The sequence below is a fragment of the Phascolarctos cinereus genome, unplaced genomic scaffold, assembly GCF_003287225.1.
Source record: "Phascolarctos cinereus isolate Bilbo 61053 unplaced genomic scaffold, phaCin_HiC Scaffold_4;HRSCAF=312, whole genome shotgun sequence".
NCBI classification, from domain to species: domain Eukaryota; kingdom Metazoa; phylum Chordata; class Mammalia; order Diprotodontia; family Phascolarctidae; genus Phascolarctos; species Phascolarctos cinereus.
In genome coordinates, this window is record NW_027555847.1 from 705,907,032 (window position 1) to 705,924,705 (window position 17,674).

General features: G+C 46.7%; 1 protein-coding gene across 2 annotated transcripts in view; it reads right to left on the reverse strand.

The window, feature by feature from the left end:
• FBXO21 (F-box protein 21) overlaps positions 1–17,192 on the reverse strand; it is a 40,302-nt gene extending 23,110 nt beyond the window's left edge. Inside the window, exons 1-5 of one of the 2 annotated variants that reach the window (XM_078154355.1) lie at positions 16,909–17,192; positions 12,522–12,632; positions 9,967–10,102; positions 7,326–7,420; positions 1,712–1,833 (exon numbers count right to left, since the gene is read on the reverse strand). In XM_078154355.1, the coding sequence (XP_078010481.1) occupies positions 1,712–1,833; positions 7,326–7,420; positions 9,967–10,102; positions 12,522–12,632; positions 16,909–17,177 (733 nt within the window). In that variant the 5' untranslated portion in view covers positions 17,178–17,192. The remainder of the gene's footprint in view (positions 1–1,711; positions 1,834–7,325; positions 7,421–9,966; positions 10,103–12,521; positions 12,633–16,908) is intronic. The other variant, XM_021007943.2, reaches the window with a different exon arrangement.
• Between the last annotated feature and the right edge of the window lie 482 nt (positions 17,193–17,674).

Sequence of the window (17,674 nt, forward strand, 5' to 3'; positions counted from 1 at the left end):
TGTATCAGGCATTGTGTTATACAAAGACTGAAACAAGAAAATTAAAACAAGCCTGTGTCTACTCACAGGGAGCAGAAGGCCAACAGCTGATGTTAGTATGTGTTTTAAATGATCATAGGATCTTAGCTCAAAGGACCTTAGGGGTCATCTAGTCAAATCCCCAGAGGGGAGAAGTGTCACCCAGATAGAAGGTGGCAAAGCCACGATATGCCTGGTTCTCCTCTCACTCCAAAGCCAGCCTTCTTGCCACTGGACCACACTACACTCAGATAAACTTCTGTGGGCCTCTCGAATGGGGAATAAAGCTGCAGTCTTTCATGTGACAAGTGGGGACACACAACACTATACTAATAAGGATGAGTAATGCTATTAAAAAACTTTTTCTAAATAGAAAAAAATTACCAAAATTTTCATTAGAACATGTTTTCTTTTATCAATAAGATTAATTCATGATTATCTGATGGTGAGAGGAGACATGTAAAAATCCAAAAGGCCAAATAAGCCCAAACTTATGTTCTCTGGGCTCAGAAATGTTTTCTCAAACTCATGGTATGTAGAAGGTTCAATGTCTCCGACCTGGTCTATGGTAAGAATCCTGAACAAGACTCCTTGTCTCCAGTCCCTCTTTTCCAATACATCCTTTGCAGAGTCGGTCAAAATAACTAAAGACACTGGTATAACCATTTCAAAAATCTTCAGTGGCTCCTTATTTCTTCTAGAATAAAACATCAACTCCCAAGCCCGGGGCTGAAGGCCCTCCATAGCCAGCTGCAGCCTCTTTTCGCAGTCATTCCTCTCATTTTTCCCCCCTTTCATACACTCTTACCTTCCAACCCAAGGGGCCACTTCAAGAGGGAGGCTTTGCAACATTCCCTTAGTATCTGGAATGCACTCCTTCCTCTTTGCCCTTCAAGAATTCGCTTATGTGCCTATGAAGCCTTTCCTAATTCTCCAAAGGAAGTCTCTATTCCCTCTACCCCACCACAAAAGTATGGTAGGGCACCTCTCTGTGTACATATTGCATTTCCCTCAGTAGACTATAACCTACTTGAGGGCAAGCACCATGTTTTTTTCATCTTTGTATCACCAGGGCTAAAACAGCTCTTCCTACATAGCAGGTGCTTACAAATGTTTGTCGAACTGAATGAGAATGCATGGTACTTCAAACAAAATAAAGTCCAACTATATGGACTGACCTCAGCCTTCTTTATCGTGACCTGTGCTGTCTCCCACCCGCACCACCCCCTTGCAGTCAAACTCTTTGGTTTTCACTCGAAGAGTGGTAGGGATGACTACATGGCGTAACTTCTCAGAGTGATAGTAAGCAGAAGTCTTATTCACTTTTACTTAAGTAAAAGAATAGCTAACAATGCTTTGCAAACAGAAAGCAGGATCCCCAGGGAGCAATTAATAAGTGTTTTGGCTCTGAGTGTCCGCCACATGCAAAACGCAGTGTCAATAGCCTGCCTTCACTAACATGCCTTATGGGCAGCATTCCTACAAGATCACACAATTTCTGCTTGGCTCCTACCCCTGCATCCTCACTATTCAGGGGCCAAATGGGTGAAGAGAAAGTGAAATCACTCATTAAAAGACCTATTGGGCAGAAAGCAGGCAGGCAAATAGAGACCAGGTTTTTGCAATGAAATTTTGAACTTGGCAACAACTCTGGTGGCAAATCCTTTGAAATCATGGAGCACCTTAAACACACCTTCTAGAAATGATTCATGGTCCTCAGGTCGCTGAAGAAATGCCTTCAGATTCTTCAGGATCTTTTGTTGCCGTAGGAAATAAAGAATCTTCTTGGCATAATATTTCCAGGTCAGAGCTTTCCTAAGGATCCAAGTTTACAAAAAAAGTAGGACTGAATCATGTTTAAAGACTCATTTCAAGACACTTCTTATTAAGTTCATCATAACAAATGGTAAGCTTAGGCTCCATTTCATTTTAAACATACCAAGTATAGGTACTATTTGGTCCAAAAATATACAGAAAAGTCTCGGAAAAATCACCCTACAAGTCAATCAACACCACCTTGTATTTGGATAACTGTTGACCATTATCAAAATATTCCCTTGTGTACAACCTCACTTGCTTCTCACAACTCCACAGTCGGGTAGGGCTGGGATAGCATTAGCCACGGTTGTGCTTCTTACATCGGCAAGGTAACATATATTAAATCAGTCAGGCAAAGAAGGCGCAAAATATAAATCTTCCAACTTTCAGACTCCTCTGCCTGCACGAAGACTTTTCTGAGAAAAGGTGATGAGAGATAGTGACTGATCATGTTAAGGGCAATGCAGGGGCAGCCCCAGAAGGCTAGTATGAGGCTGTGTCAGGGCCTTTTGGGATATCTGCTGGCATGTGGACCTCATCTTAGACAAACACTTTGCCTTAAAAACTCACTCAATGCAGATGGATTGAAATCTGCAGATCACAAAAGGCACAGCATCCTTTGTAAAGAACTTTCAAATATTTTGGCACTGTCTTGAACCCATGCCCACTCACTCAAACCACTTCTACCTCCTGCTTTTGTTCCCCAGATCAGGAGACCCGAGGGAAATAAGTAAATGAAGTCAGCGTCCTTCTGTGACACAGGATCTGGGGCTCTTCCCTCCTCCCCAGTGATTAGAAACAGAAGGCAGAGAACAATCTCTTCTTATAACCATCTTGTGTTCTTTAGGTCCAAGATACACAAATTGGTTTTTGCTTTCAGGTCTGTACAATATTGCCTGTGATTGCACTTTTACTTTAAAGAGAAATCAGGATGGAAATAGCAGTATGACCTCTGTTTTAGCCAAGGTCTAGAATGAGAACATCTCCACAGTCTCTCATATTATATCCCATTATTGGATATTCGAATGTGTGCCCTTGTTTTTAGCAATTTCAAAATTGTTTTTCTAAAGCAGGGGTTCTATGAACTTTAAAAAACTTTTTGGGTAAATTATTTGGTGATTCCTTTGCAATCCCAGAAGATTATTCTAAGCATAATTCACAGGTTTCATCTGACTGCTATCCAAGGGGCCCATGCCCCAAATATGGTTGGCTGACAATTCCATTCTAAAGGGAAATCCTAAATATTTTTCTCCTTCATCAGTAAAATCCCAGCAACTCTGGAGCAAGAAATCTTTTCATAAACACACTGAAGCACATAATCCACTCATCCTTTTAAACATCCTGAAAATGAATCTTTATCATGGAAAACAATTTACAAAACAGGATGAGAAATAAGCAATGAAAGCCCTTTCTCCTCCTGCTCAGTCAAATGTCTGTAGAAAGAAGACAGGCTGCCCCTCAGCAAGTACGGCACCTACAATTTGCTGAACCAAAGTAAAAACTTGACCACTGTTTCCCTAAGAGAAATCCCCAAAGCAATAGAGAAGACCAACTAAGTCAAATCAGAGGACACAACAGCTGTGCCGAAGGTCAGCTAAAATTGTGTCAAAAATTTTAATAATTTATAATACATTTTTTGAGAGTCAGGATGGTTTGTAGGGTTCCCCTAAGAAGTATAAAAAGGAGACCTGGAATTGACACCATATGACAAGGAATGAGTCACTTCACCTCCTGACCCTCAGTTTTCTTATTTGTAAAATGAGGACAATTAAAATTATACTACTGATACTTTAGGGATTTGTTGTAAGGAAGGTGCTTTGTAAATTTTGAAGAAATGGGTGTTAATATGATCACATTAAGCTCCACTAACACATTTATATGATTCAAGACTTCATAACATTTCAAGAACATAAATCGAGGTATGTTTTAATTTCATTTATTAGGATTAATCTTTCAGACATAAAAAACTAAATCAGGTATTTGCCCAGGGATATCAAATGGTAATTTGCCTATAAAGTTGGCCACAAGAGCTATCAACACCAGAGGACCAGGTGTTATCTCCCTTCCGGCATTCATGGAAGGCGAAGGAAATTCTGTCGTGACTTGCACAGTGTGTACAATGTTAATCCTTTTGCTGTGGCCAAATAAAAATCTATCTACTATCAAAGGGCAGGCTGGCTCTCCTCCTTCAAGAGGAAGTAAAAAGTTTCCAGGAACTTGTCCCTACTCTCCAGGCAAACAGGGGAATTGGACGAAGTGTTCCTTAAACAGCATGGAAGAACAGCTTCACGAGGGCTCCGGTGGACAACGCAGGGCCAAGCTTCAAGGAGGCGTGTATGGACAGTGCAGGGCCAAGGAATAGTAATGTAAAGCAATGACAACATAATAATAACAACAGAAAGGAAAAGAAGACTGACAGACATCAAGACTCGATCAATGGAAACACCGATCTCGGCTCCAGAAGACTGAGGGTGCCACCCCCTTTCCCTCCTCTCAGCATACTGAAGTGGATGTTGTCAGAGGTGGCCACATGGTGGTTTTAAAGTTTGTTTTGTTGCACAAGAGGCTATGGTGACCGGGAGGTGGGAGGTGGGGGGAGGAAAAGAGATCTGGAGAAAGTAATGATTATTAAAAATCAGTAAAATATTTTTTAAAGGGCTTCAAGGTGAAAACAAAAATAATTAGAGACAGAAGGAAAACCTTGCATGATATTGAAGAGGAAAGTGAAGAAAGACCATGAGACACTAGGAGCTAAGTAGCCGGCCTGAGGTTCTTTACATAGAGGGATGACCTGGGCCCTTGGAGAAAGCAGCTGCTTGTGCACAGAGGAAGGATGCCCATGGGTGCCACTGAGCGATGGATGTCTCAGGAAGAAGAGGTGAGGGGTAGTAGTTGGTGACTGCCTGGTGAGGGGCATCCAAAGCCAGCACTAAGAAACTCTGCTGGGTTCCTACAGCATCAAGTCGCATGAGACCGAGAACCTTCCGAGGTCTGTCCCACCTGAAAACCACTGCCCAGGACTAGGGGTGGGGAACCTGCAGCCTCAAGGACATGTGTGGCCCTCCAGGTCCTGAAGTGCAGCCCTCTGACTGAATCCAAACTTCACAGAAAAGGGGATTTGTCCGGTAAAACTTGGACTCAGTTAAAAGGCTGCACCCAGGGACCTAGAAGGCCACATGTAGCCTCGAGGCTGCTGGCCCAGGACCATGAATCGAGGTAGAGGATGATGATCATGGGGGATGGGAAGAAGGCAGAGCTACTCAACTCCTATTCTGTGTCCACTTTCCTTACCAAGGAGAACAATCCTGGGATTGGAAAACCCAGAGCCAAAACCTTGACACTTGAGATAACTGAATGAGCTAGAGAGGGAATGTCTAGTTGGAGCTGATAACCCAGGCCACTGTACGGGGGCTGTGATGGCAGAACCACAATCAGTGACCTCTGAAAGAATGTGGCAGATAGAAGAGGGGCAGAAGGAAGAGGGAAGAGATGCCACAATTTCCACAAAAGGTACACCAGGAAAATCTAGGCCAGTGAGCTTGACTTAGATTCCTGACCAAATTCTAGATGATTAAAGGGATGGCTTGTCAAAATATTTCAAAGGAAGGCATGATCATTAAAAACAGTGAAACACGACTTCACCAATGCTCTGTGATGCCAGAAAGCTTTGTTTCCTTGTTGGAAAGTTATTAGACTGATAGAGGAATGCTGAAGATATGGCTTCCCTTGATCTCAGCAAACTTCCTATGTTAACCTTGAGGGTATAATGGAACAATGTGGGTTCAATGTATTGGGAAGGCAGACTCAGGCCTAACTAAATAACCACACCCAAGTGTGGACATTAACAGTTATCTGACAATAAGGATGGAGGGCTCCAATGGAGGGCTCCAGGGATCCATCTATGCTTGGCTGTGTGAGGTCTGACATTTTGGTCGATGCCTTAGAGGAAGTCACAGATGGCAAACCTCCAACTGGCAAAGGTAGAAAGCTGAGAAGGAGAGGTGACACATTGGATAGTTACCAAAAAGTCTCAATTGGCTAGATAGATGGGTAGAATATAATAAGATTAAATTTAAAGAAATATAGATATAAAATTTATACTTAGCTTAAAACAATTAGCTTCCAAAATACAAAATGGGGGTGGCACAGTTAAATGAACAAAAATCTGGGACTTCAGTGAGCTGCAATGTCAACAAGTCCCCAAGTCTAGAACTTGGATCTTGACAAACTTCTGAAATGGGAGGTGACAGCTCTATCTTACTCTGTCTGGTCGTACCAGGGGTGTTGTGTTTAGTTTTGGGAAATGCATCCAGAGGGTGACCAGGGTGGGACAGGACTGGGTCACACTCTGAACAGGACTGAGGATGTTTAACTGGGAGAAGAAAAGTGTTGCGGAAGGGCTGCATTATAGAATTTAGAAGAAACACAGATACTAAGGACTGGCAAGAAGCCAGCAAATCCTTGCAGCCCTCTGGAAGGTAGGGGCTATAGTTGGGTGGAGAGGCAAATGATGAAGCGGGATTAGCACAAGAGGGAGCCATGACAGTGAAAGGTAATTTATAGCTGCTCAAAAAGCTTCTCTGGCTGCCTGTTAGTGCTATGATAAAATACATACCCAGAGGCATTCAAAGCTAAACCCCTGACTCTGGTTCCCACTTTCCTTTCCAGGTTTATTCCACATCTCTCCCTTTCTTGCACTTTGTGGTCTGGCCTCCTGGCTGGTTCCTGACCTTGATGGTCCCTGGGCTGCCTGGGACGCTCACCTCCACCTCTTAGAGTCCTGACCTTGCCAGGGCTACCTGAGGGCGCCTGTGATGCTTTTCCTGATCCTAACAGCAGTTGTCGGTGCCCTCACCCTTCTGAAACTCTCCCGTATGGCCTGTTCTGGGGGTTGTATCCCCACTGTAAATCACAAACTTCCCGAGGGCAAGTGATCGTCTCATTTTGTCTCTGTTCTCAGCACGCAGGGCGAGGCCTTGCCCAAGCATGGATTTAATGGACATTCCCTGAACTGAAGTGGATTTGAAGAGCTGCCACAGAGGAGGGAGGACACTTGTTCTGTCTGCAGCCAGGGACAAAACTAGATAGAGTGGATGAAGCCAAAGGGAGGCAGAGTTAGGCTCAAGGTAAACAAAGCGATCTGACAACCAGGGGTCCCCAAAAGGAGAGGGAGCTGCCTCTGCTGTGTTCTCTGCCTCCCTGCAAATCTTCAAGTGAACATTGACTGACCATTCATTTGGGATGGGTCACATGTAAGCTGTTTAAATGGACTCTGAGGTCACTTCCAATTCTGTGATTTTACTCTTTTTTTTTTTTGTAAAGAGGCAATTGGGATTAAATGACTTGCCCAGGGTCACACAGTTAGTAAGTATCTGAGGCTGGATTTGCCCTGACTCCAGGGCAGGTGCTCTATCCACTGTGCTGCCTAGCCGCCCCCCCCCCCACCCCGGGCCTCTTTTTAAATAAAAAGGGTCATCCCGCTGACTTACCTTCCTTCCATATTAAGGATAGACATCAGTTCATCCTCAAAAAAGTGTCCTGGGCACCCAAGGTCTTCAATGTCACTGAAGCCATTACAAGGGACCTAGAAAAGGAACAGATGCAGAGAAACAGGACTGAACCACAATCTGATTTTGGCATGAGCACAAAAACTGAAGTTTTTTTTATTGAAAACAAAGCTGCCTCACTTTTACTAATACGGGTGAGACTGCCATGGTGGTTTTCTCTTATCTTGGAATATCAAAACAGGCATGTGCTGCCATGCTGGGAGGGTGAACAATCACCAGGCCCATGATGATGTAGGAGTCAGTCATAGCCTCAAAGAGAAGTGAAGGTTTAAATGTTAGCCTCTAGTTATTTTAGGGTGCTGTTAGCATGCCTCCCACAAGGCTGGACCCTAGTAAAGACTCCCGATTCATAGCACTTAGTTTCTGTGGCCGCTCTCTTTAGAAATTCTTTTTAAAGAGAGCAAAAAATTAAAGGTCAATCTTTGAGAAAAAAAAAAGACACTGAGAATGTGAGGCTGGGGCAGGAGCTTTAGCCAAATAAAGCACCAACCCTGGTCCACTCTCAAGCTAATTCACTCACCTTAGATATAATAACACTTACGCAGAGGGGTCTGGGGAAATGGGGAATGGTGAGCTATAAAAACAGGCCGCTGTCTGTCCAGGGGATAGCTGTCTGACTGCAGAGAGGGAAACCGGCAGCTAAAACAGTCAATGACATCTAAATCGACACATTTATTAATTGCAATGATGTACAAGGCCCTGCGCTAGGTACTGCCACAATACTAGAACAAAATGAGCTTTTATAAGTATAAGTCTTATGAGTTTTTTTAATTTCAGGGAAAGTTCCAGTTAAACTGATTTTGTGTATAAACTACATACTCTAATGTTATACTGCATAAAGTAATATAAGCTACATTATTAAAACAACTTTGTACAGTCCTGATATATCTCGGTGAGATGTCTGCTATCCATAAAACAACTCCCTTAACTTTATTTTCTATTTCAAACCTTTATAAGAATCTTGAAATCATAAAGGATTTGTAATTTCTGAGGAATTCCCAGTGTGGGATTTCACTCTACCCACACAGCCTGCAACCCACCGATAGCTTGGCAAATCTTAAAAAAATTTCCTAAGACACCAACTATAAAGTGATTTGACCAACATCATACAGCTAATGGCAGAGGCAGGATTCAAACCCAGGTTTTTCTGTCTGTAAGACTAGTCAGCTCAATATCCGCATATACATATGGTATATGTCCTCATTAGGAATCTTGAAACCACGCCCAATTTAATAATTCTATTTATTAGGACAAATCAAAGTCAGAAAAAAAGGAGTTGAGTGTCAATAAGGTTACAATTAAACAAAGAATGATCACTTTTGTAAGCCAAAACCCTCAAATGAATCTTATCTTTGAAAAAATGTTTTTAAATGAATGGGGGCCAAATCTACAGAGAAAAGATTTTAGGGGAAGGGAAAGGAAAGAGATATAGGGGAAATTTAGGGATTGGAAACATAAAAGTTATCAAACAGATTTACTTTTTTAAAAAGAGACAGGGGACACACACATACAATGTGAATACATTGAACTAGATGCACATAGATATATATATGTATATAATTCCATCCACCTATCACACACAGACACATATATTTTTTTTAGCAGGCTAACTTATTTGGTGATGAATTCTTTGCCCAGGGTAATCTGAGAAACAAAGAAAAATCCAAAATGACAGTGTATCCTGAGAGGGAGTTCAGGCCCCTGCTCTCCACTGCCTGCTCAGACCACATCTACAGCACCGTTTTCACTGCAGGGACTGGAGATGATGTCACACGAGGCACAGAGAATGGGGAGCTTGTCTGAAAGGAAGTGTAGGGAAGGACATAGGAGAGCCATCTTTCAAAGTCTTTGAAGGGCTGCCCTATGAAAAAGGGACTGGATCTGTTCGGCTTGATCCCACTGGATTCTTCATCCAAAAAGTACCTGAGCTAATAATATTTTCTCTTTTCACTGAAGCATTCAATAACCAGAAGAGGAAAAATTGCTATCTCTACTATGCAGTATTTATTGTCCTTTTATCTGTCTGAACTAAAAGCTAATGGTTTTCTTTCTTCCTTTCTTTCTGTGAGGCAAATGGGGTTAACTGACTTGCCCAGAGTCACACAGTTAGTGTCAAGTGTCTGAGGCCAGATTTGAACTCAGGTCCTCCTGACTTCAGGGCCAGGGCTCTATCCACTGCGCCACCTAGCTGCCCCTAAAGCTAATGGTTTTCATTGTCATTTAATGGTGTCTACTCTTTTTTTTTCCCCTGTATATATGAGAATACAGAAGTATCTTGATTAAAAAAAAAAAGTCAGGGATACCAAGAGGAAGTTGGAAGCAAATTTAGGCTTAATGAATTATTCCTAATCACAGAACCTGTCCCAAAGCACCCAAATGGGGGTGTCTTGGAAGGCCGTGGGCTCCCCTCCCCACCCTAGGAGGTCTCCCAGCAGAGACTGGACGACCACATGCTGGATTTCCCATGGGGCCCAGAATGGAGATGGCCTGGATGGCACGAGGAGCAGCCAGAGGCAGTGGCAGGCCCTACGCACACATGAGGGCTGTATCACAAGGTCCTTACGTGCTCCGAAAAGAACCGCTTAGAGAAGGAGGCGACCATCCTCCGGGCTTCCAAGCCAGCACTCTGCCGAGCTTTGTACTCCTCCAGCCAGTTGACGCCCTCGGTGTGACTGTAGTACTTCAGGAGGGAGGGCCACCTACAAAAGAAAGATGTGCACTCAGCGGCTGCCTCAGAGGGGGATCTGGAAGTTCCAGGGCATGTGCAGCAGGCAGGTTGGGGGCAAAGACATCACAGGATAAAGCAGCCCATCGCCCCCTCCATCCTGAGGCTTCAGAGAACAAGAATGTGACCAGTCTTTATCCTATCAATCACTCAATAAACATTTATTAAGCACCGCCAACATGCGAGGCACTGTATTAATCCATGGGGATACAAAAAAGCAAAAAAGTCCCTGCCCTCAAGGAATCTACAATCGAATGGGGAGACAACAAACACCTATGTACAAACAAGCTGTATCCAGGATAAATGGGAAACAATTAACAGAGGGAAGGCCCTGGAATTAAGAGGGCTCTGGGAAGCTTGCCTGTAGAAGGTGAGATTTTGGTTGGTACTGAAAGGACGTCAGGGAGATCGGGAGTCAGAACTGAGGAGAGACAGTGTTCCAGGCGTGGGAAACGGCCAGAGAAAACGCCCAGAGCTGAGAGATGGAGTGTCTCGTTTGAGGAACAGCCAGGAGGCCAGTGTGCCTGCAGTGAAGAGTACATGTTGGGGCAAGTTGCGAGAAGACTGGAAAGGTGGCAGGGGGCAGGTTACGAAGGGCTTTGAACGCCAAACAGAACATTTTGTGTTTGATCCTGGAGGCAACAGGGAGCCACTGCAGTTTACTGAGTGAGGCAACACGATCAGACTCGCCCTTTAGGAAAATCACTTCAGGGGCTGAACGGATACTTGAGGCAGGCAGACTGACCAGCACGCTGGTGCCATAGTCCAGGTGTGAGGTGATCAAGGCCCGTACCTGTGTGGGGGCAGTATCAGAGGAGAGAAGGGGGTGTATTTGAGAGATGGCGCCAAGGTGAAATCAATAGGCCTTGGCAACAGTTTGGATACGGGGATGGGGCGAGGGAGTGAGGAGCCCAGGAGGACTCCTGGGTTGTGAGCCTAAAGGATGGGAGGACGGCGACGCCTTCAACAGTTTGGATACGGGGATGGGGCGAGGGAGTGAGGAGCCCAGGAGGACTCCTGGGTTGTGAGCCTAAAGGATGGGAGGACGGCGACGCCTTCAACAGTTTGGATACGGGATGAGGGCGAGGGAGTGAGGAGCCCAGAGGACTCCTGGGTTGTGAGCCTAAAGGATGGGAGGACGGCGACGCCTTCAACAGTTTGGATACGGGGATGGGGCGAGGGAGTGAGGAGCCCAGGAGGACTCCTGGGTTGTGAGCCTAAAGGACGGGAGGACGGCGACGCCTTCAACAGTAATAGGGAAGGAAGGCGCAGGGGGATGGTTTTGGGGCGGGGACGACGAGTTCTGTTTGGGATATGATGAGTTTAAGATGCCCACTGAACATAGGGCACGTCCAGTTCAGAAACCTCCGAAAGGCAGCTGGAGATGCAAGACTGGAGGTCAGCTGAGAGGTGGGGGCAGGACAGGGAGATCTGAGAATCATCAGCACAGAGACAGTAGTTCAATCCATGGAGCTGATGGGATCATCACCAAAGTGAAGCGGTATAAAGGCAGAAGAGAAGAGGGTTTAGGACAGAACTTTGGTTAGGCAGTGTGGTCTGGGGCAGGAGCCGGCAGCAGAGACTGAGAAGGAGCGGTCGGCTGGGAGGAGGAGAACCAGTAGAGGGGTGTGTCCCAAAAAACTAGCAAAGAAAATATCCAAAAGAAGAGCGTGATCTACAGTGTCAGAGGCCGCAGAGAGGTCAAGGAGAATGAGACTAAGAAAAGGCCACCGGAGGAGAAAGGGCGAGTTTTCAGAATAGGAGAGACGGGGGCATGTTTGGAGGCAGTAGACAATGAGCCAGTGAACATGGAGAGATTTGTAAGACAAGGCCTGCATTATTAGATTACACAACGGCTTTAGCAAATGCAACTGGACTTGTCCCTGGCCTAGGGAGGCTTCCAGTGTGCGGGAAGAGAGACAAGATGGGCATATTTTGGAAACTGAAAACCTAGAGATGGGAGGCGGGCCAGGCAAAGCCTTAGAGAGTGGTCAGACATGAGAAGAGGAGCTCCTTTTGGAGGGAAGCTGTGGACAAGCAGGGTCAGTGCACAGGAAAGAAGCTTTTGACTGAATTCAGTCAGTAGTCATTAAGCATCTGCTACAGTACAGCGTCTTAAGGACTAAGAATTTTTTTATGGCAGTTCCTACCCTGGAGGAGCTTGAATTTTACCAGGGCAAAAAGAGTTCTTAATCTGGATCTTGTGAACCTGGCTGGTTTTTTAAAAATACTTTAATAAGTATATTTCAATATAATTGGCTTCTTTGTACAGATCTTATTCTATGAATTTAAGAATATGATTCTGAGAAATGGTCCATATACTTCACCAGACTGCCATGATCCCATCAAAGTGCTTAAGGAGCCCTGGCCTAGGGAGATGTAAATGTACCTACCTTATTGGGACAGCGGGCTGGGGACAAAGGAAAGATCCAGGAAAAACTGAGGAAGAGAATCCTTGAATGGAGTATACAGCGGCTGAGCTGGGCCTCAGGAAGATGAGGATTCTTAAAGACAAGTACAAAGAAGGGGTTATGTCAGGCATTTGTGTCTCCTGCATAAATGTATGGGGTGGGAGATTGCAAGCTGTGTGTCTGGGGAAAAGCCAAGCCAGAATGCACAGTATCTCAACAAGATAAAGGTGAACATATCTTGGAAAGCTTAGTTGGAACCAGACTATGGAGGGCTAAGGTGTTTTTGAGTAGGGCAGTAGACATGGTCAGAAACGAGGCCTTGTGAATATCACTTTGGCAGCTTCTACTCTTCTATCTGGGAAAGACGGCCTGAGAAGCAGGATGGACAGGAAGAAAGGAAACCAGGGAGGAGGATGTTACAATGGTCCAGATGAGAGACGATGGGTGTCTATATTGGGATGGTGGCAGTACGAGTGGAGAGAAGGGGACAGAGGTACTACATAGGGAGAATCCCAAGGACTTTGGTGGTTGGTGGAGAAGGAAGGTCCAAAGATTCTGAGCCTCAAGGACTGAGAAAGTGGCTGTACTAAGCAACAAAAATAGGTGACGTTTGTATGTGAGGGCAGGGCAGGGCAGGGGAGGATTGGAGGGAGATGATTCTTTTAGTTTTGGGCATACTGAATTTGAGGTGCTGGCAGGACATCCTGGTGGAAATGCCGGGTAGGCACTTAGAGATGTGGAACTAGGAACTATGAAAAGTAGAGAAAGGAACAATTTTTTCATTTACTAGGTCTCCTAGATTCTTGAAGGCTACTCAGCAAACCAATGTAGCAATCAACAAGCACTGGGCGAACTCACGTAGGTTCGGCACAAATGGAAGGTCCTGGTGCCAGACAATGGTGGTTGTTATCTCAAGACCAGATTAGGTAAAGGACAAGACTCATTCCCAGCAGGTTGGCCACAGAGGCATTGGTTCTTTAGACATGGTGACCCATGAAATGAAGAAACGGTAATGGTGTTCCATTATGTAACGATGATGGTGGAAAGAAGAGCTTATGATGAAAGGAAGCTCAGGTCTTGGACTGTCAATTAAATAAGCTGTTGATCTTCTCCACATGCCATGTCTGCCCAATGACCAATGAGTGGGCACACTGCTAGAAGAACTGAACCACATCCATACTGACATTCTCAATGTCAATGAAGTCAGAAGACAAAGAAATTGTAACCAAATAAATGATACTTAGGAAAAGCATGAAACTCATCTGTGAATCATGATGTTGGAGGTGAGGAGGGAAGGCACATGGGCAAAGGTGAGGCTAGCAGGGAAGACAGACCATCAGTGCTGAGGTTTCTCCAAGGATCATGGTGGGGCAGGGCTGGAAGGGACTACTGGAGAGACGAGCAAATGGAGAGGAAGGGACCAGCTGGCATTCCCCCAGCTGCCAGTGGGTGGCAGAGCTAGGACCGGAGCCAGATCTCCTGACTCAGGTCAATGTTCTTTCCACTACACCAGCTCCCTCATTTCTAGTCCCTTCCTTCCCCATGTCTTGCCCATCAGGGCCATGCCTGGGAAAGATGCCACAGTCTAGTGCAAATCAACCGCAATCCCTGCCCAATAATATTGCACAGGTAAAAGTAAACATGATGGGTGGCCTTGAATAGGAAAAAGCAGGTCTCTGGATGCTGTACTCCACTCAGATGTCACCCCCTCAGTGACCCCTCTCACTCTAACCAAATGTTCCGACAGCACTCTGTGGGTGTCTCCTTTGCTACTATCCTCAGCATCTGGTGTGCGCGTGTGCCCAGCACGATACACTTCTGGAGGGTGGGGCTGTCACTTTGTCCCTGGCTCCCCATCACTTGGCACGTGCCTTTGTACAAAGTAACCCTTGAATAAATGTTCCTTCGATTTAAATGGATTCAGAGCTGGAAGGGATGTTCGAGATCACCCAGTTTCACTAGCTCGTTTGACAAAATTGGAAGCTTATGCTGGGAAAGGCTAAGTTCTCTGGAGAAGGGAAACTGAATAAGGCACGAGCTGAGGGAGTCAACCTACCACCCACCCTTAGCCTGGGCAGCTTCTCGCCTCTCCTAGGGGAGGGGGCAGGTCTAGAGCAGAAAAGCATGGGAGCCACCCCACCAAACTTTGTAGAGGGAGGGGGCCAGTACATGGGGGACTGAATGGAGGGGTCTTCTTGGACCTGGGCCCAGATGGGGGTGGGCAATGCTGAAGAGCAATCACAGGAGCTGAGATTTAGAGCTAGAAGGAAACCCTGAGGTTTTCTGGCACAACCCTCTCATTTTACAAATGAGGACAGTGAAATTCAGGAAGCAAACAGCGGAGCCAGGGTTTGAAACCGGCTCCTTTGACTCCAGATTCAGCCCTAGTGGGCTCCAGCCTCATCCTTGAGGGAGAGGGGCCCACCTGCTGAGGGCTGAGGAGCAGGGCTGGGGGGGATGGGGTTTGAGAGAATACAGGATGACAGACTTGGCGCCGGAAGGAAAACGTCACTTGGTTCAACTCCCTCATTTTACAGATGAAGAAAGTGAAATTCAGGTTTGGTGACTTGCCCCAAATCACACAGCCAGACACTAGCAAAGCTGCGATTCAAACCCAGGTCCTCTGACACCAAACCTTGTATTTTTTCCACTATAAAAGAGAGAAAGCTAGGTGGCAACAGCGCAGCAAGGGCTAGACTTGGAAGTCAGGAAGACCTGACGCCCAATCCTACCTCTGCCATTTATTTATAGCTGGGTGACCCTGGGCATCAGGAAGCCTCTCCCAGCCTCAGTTTACTCATTTGTTAAATGGCAGTAATAACAGCACCTCCCCAACCTAAAACCTCACTAAAGGGCTGCAGTGAGGACTAAATGAGATACCATATGTAAAGCACTATATAAACCCCAGCTAATTTTGACAATTAAATTAGATAATATATAGGTAATATTAAGCAGCCAGAGTCGCTCAGTGGACAAGAACTAGGCCTGGAGTAGACAAGTTCAAAATCAGCCTCAGACACTTCCCAGCTGTGTGACCCTGAGCATGTCACTTAACCCTGTTTGCCTCAGTTTCCTCACCTGTAAAATGAGCCAGAAAAGGAAATGGCACACCACTCCAGTGGCTTTGGCAAGAAAACCCCAAATGGGGTCATGAAGAATCAGGTACGATTGAAACAACTGAACAACAAAAAAAGGTGACAGAGATAATTATAATACATATAGATAACATAGGTAATATAGAGATAATACAGGTGTAATATATGCCAGTTGTTAAGATCTAATGAAATGACAAGTAAAGTGCTTTTCAAAAAAATAGCTTAAAGTGTGTGACTCCAGGCAAATCACTTAACCTCTGCCTGCCTCAGTTCCCTCACCTGTAAAGTAACAGCTAAGGTTCACGACCATATTAGCTAACATTTATATAGTGCCTGCTATGTTCTAGGCACTGGGCTAAGAGCTTTACAATTATTATCTAATGTGATTCTCACAACAACCTAGGAGGTAGATGTTATTGTAATCCCCATTTTACAGATGAGGAAACTGAGGTAGAGGTTAAGTGCCTTGCCCAGGGTTATTTCTGAGGCTACATTTGAACTCAAGTCTTCCTGACTTCTGGAAGAAAGCAACAATAATGATGATGATGACAGCACCTGCCTCCCAGAGTGTCGTGATATGGGGTAATATACCTAAAGCAAGCCTTAAAGAGCTATATAAATGCTAGTTATTATTATGCTGCTTGCGAGTAGGGGGTTCTGGCTTTTTTTTTTTACCCCCAGCTACCAGCTCGTCAATATCGCTTCCTGTGTGCCTGGCACTAAGCGCTGGGGATACAAAGAAAGGTAAAAGACGTTGCCTGCCCACAGGCAGTCTAAAGGGGGACACAACATGCAAACATTCATGTCAAACAGAGCCTGGCTTCCAGTAGGCGCTTAATAAATGCTGGTTGCCTGGACAGGACCCGTGCCTTTGTGTCTTTGTACCCCGGAGCTCGAGTGGGCTGGGCTGCATAGGTGAACGGATGGGCACCGGCCAGGATGCCCACGGGCGCCGCCCACCCAGGCTCCTCGGAGCTCCTGCAGCGAGGGGCGGGGCTAGCCTTGCTGGAACCCAGGCAACCAAGCCGGCAGCGAGGGGCGGGGGGGAAGGTAGGGCTTGACTGGAGGAGAGGGGGCGGGGGGGGCGGGGCCGCGCCGGGGCCAGGGTGGGGCCGCCAGCGGGCGGGGCTGATGAGGGGACCGGCCAATGGGACGCCCAGGCCGGAGCACAGTGGCGAGAGGGCGTGCCCCACGGGGGCGTGGCCTCGGCGGGCGGGGCGGGGCTTGGGCTGGGTGGGGCCCGGCCTGAGGCTTGGCCCGAGGTCCTCGCTCACCTCTCTCGGAACTGCCGCCGCCACACGTTGCCGCCGCCCTGGCACAGCTCGCGCAGCCGCCGGCAGGTGCAGGCGACGTGGCCCAGGTCGGCGGCGCCCAGCGAGCGGCAGCACAGGATCAGCTCCAGTAGCTCCCCGGGCAGGTCCGTGAGGCCCAGGGTCCCCGTGGCCGCCACGGCCGGGCCGTCCCCGGCGCCGGGGGGCGAGGCGGGCTCCAGGGCCGGGGCCGCGGTCGGCCCCGCCGCCGCCGTCCCCTCAGCCGCCGCCATCTTGAATGTGTACCTGGAGACGTCACGGCGTTCCTACCCTGCCGTTAGGGCGCGTCGCCAAAATCCTGCCTAACGGTTTTCAGACACGTCGCCTTAGGGAAGCGACATTGAGGGAGCGTCGCTAAATTATCAGCACGCTTGAAGAACGTGGGGACCTTCATGACGTCAGCGGAGCGGATCTTCCCAAACACCTCCTGCGGCCCTGTCTGTTAAAGGCGCAGGAACTGAATTCCTGATTTGACACCCCCCGCGGTGATGAAGAGGAATTTCAATGTGGGATTGGGGGAGCACAAAGCATCTTCCCTTTAGGACCCCAGGTTTCCTTACAGCAGGGATTCCTCACCGTTTGGGGGCCATGGACCCCTTTGGTAGTCTAGGGACCCCTGCTCAGAATCATGTCTTTAAGTACACAAAATAAAATTAACGGATGTGCAAGGGAAACGATATATTGACATACAGCTGTCAGGTTCACAGACCCCCTGGCTAAATGTAGCCCC